This window comes from Acanthisitta chloris, unplaced genomic scaffold (assembly GCF_000695815.1).
Source record: "Acanthisitta chloris isolate BGI_N310 unplaced genomic scaffold, ASM69581v1 scaffold29725, whole genome shotgun sequence".
Classification (NCBI taxonomy): domain Eukaryota; kingdom Metazoa; phylum Chordata; class Aves; order Passeriformes; family Acanthisittidae; genus Acanthisitta; species Acanthisitta chloris.
This window is the reverse complement of record NW_008674841.1, coordinates 30,978-32,807: the sequence shown is the minus strand read 5'-3', so window position 1 is coordinate 32,807 and position 1,830 is coordinate 30,978. Positions and strand designations below refer to the sequence as shown.

The 1,830-nt window shown below is 43.2% G+C and overlaps 1 protein-coding gene across 1 annotated transcript in view; it reads left to right on the top strand.

The window, feature by feature from the left end:
- GTF3C1 (general transcription factor IIIC, polypeptide 1, alpha 220kDa) overlaps positions 1-1,830 on the top strand; it is a gene marked incomplete at its 5' end in the record, with an annotated part of 34,915 nt that overhangs the window by 3,076 nt on the left and 30,009 nt on the right. The window contains one exon of the mRNA XM_009075499.1: positions 284-407. Coding sequence (XP_009073747.1) covers positions 284-407 — 124 coding nt within the window. The remainder of the gene's footprint in view (positions 1-283; positions 408-1,830) is intronic.

The window sequence follows — 1,830 nt, the reverse complement described above, 5'->3', positions numbered from 1 at the left end:
GGGTGGTGAGACACTGGCACAAGTTGCCCAGGGAGGCTGTGGCTGCCCCAACCCTGGCAGTGTTCACAGCCAGGTTGAATAAAACCTTCAGCAACCTGCTCTGGTGGGAGGTGTGCCTGCCCAGGGCAGGGGCTGGGACTGGAGGATCTCTGAGCTCCATTACAACCCCTGAAATTCTATGATTCCATGATCCTAGCCCAACATGCTGTGTTTTAAGCCAGGCAGTATGAATGTCATTGAGACCTTTGGGCCACTGCCCCTTTGCCATTCCCCTTTGCTCCAGGGGCTGTGTGAGAGGACATTCAAGCGGCTGTACCAGTACATGATTAACGCTGGCCTAGCCAAGGTGGTGTCCATCCCCCTGCAGGACATACACCCCAATGGAGGACCCTACAAGACAAAGAAAGGTGACTACAACCATATTGTTGCTTTCTTTTTGAATCATTACATTGATGCCATTTTATCTATTAGCTTCAAATCTGAAATGAAAAGAGGTGGAAGTGACAATCTGTCTGTGCAGTTATGTAGAGGAGTGTGTTACTAAAGCCAGAACACTGCAGCCCACTTGAATTGATCATTTGTTCCAGGTTTTTAAGAGGTGGATGCTGGTGGATTGGATATTGATGTAAACTTGTGGATTCTGACCTAATAAGACTGCTCATGACAATACAGAGAGGGACAAAGCAGTCTGCTGACCTTTCAGGGTAAAATTGAATGCCAGGTCAATAAACTTGACCCCTAAAAAAGTATCTAAAAATTATATAAACCAAAAAAGACCATTATGAAATAAGCTGAAGAAACAGACCATCTTGTTTATGGCTTTTCCTGAAAGTCACAACAATGCAAAGTGTCTCTGGAAACTTTCATATCAAATTGTGGAAGTAAGATCCACCAGCACTACCTTGGAATTCTTGAGGTAAGCAAGACACCCAACAACTACTGTCCAAAAAAGCTGCAGTCTGCTGAGGGGTGGTTTAATGCTTTGAATTCAGATGTACTTGTTTCACAAGAACTGCCGATAACTTCCAAACATGTAGTGGAAAGACAAAGAAGAGAAGAACCCTCCACAACTCCCTGACAGGAGGTTGGAGTCAGGTGGGGGTTGGTCTCTTCTCCCAGGCAACCAGCAGCAGGACAAGAGGGCACAGACTCAAGCTCTGCCATGGGAGGTTTAGGTTGGATGTTAGGAAGAGATTTTTTACAGAGAAAGTGCTCAGGCATTGGAATGTGCTGCCCAGGGAGGTGGTGGATTCACCATCCCTGAAGGTTTTCAAGCTGAGACTGGATGTGGCACTTAGTGCCATGGTCTAGTGACCACACTAGGGTTGGACTGGATGATCTTGGAGGTCTTTTCTAACCCAGTTGATTGTATGATTCTAACTGCAGGGGAAAAAAGAACAAAAGAAAGAAACTGCCCTCAGAAAAAGACGTGGATAAAACTTGCATGAGGAAAAGACTGCAAGAAGTCATAATAGAAAGCATGAGGAAGGGTAGTATCACCAAAGGAATTAATGCAATTGCTGAAGGAAATCTAAACCAAGTCTTTAATCACAGAAAATCCTAAGAGGCAGATTTGCAGGGTTAAAAAGAAAATAGTCCTAAATGATGAACAGGATGTTTTTCAGAAATATAGTGAACTGTTTGTGAAATAAAAATGAAATCTGATATGAACTAAACATTGCAAATTACACAGTCTGTGAATAGGAGTGATTTGAAAGGAGGGAGTGAAAGATACAATAAATCCTGAGAACTTTGAGAAGCCAAAAGTGAATTCCAGTTACATGGAGTTGGATTAAGGCTCTTGATAAGACAAATTCCTTTAAATCTTAT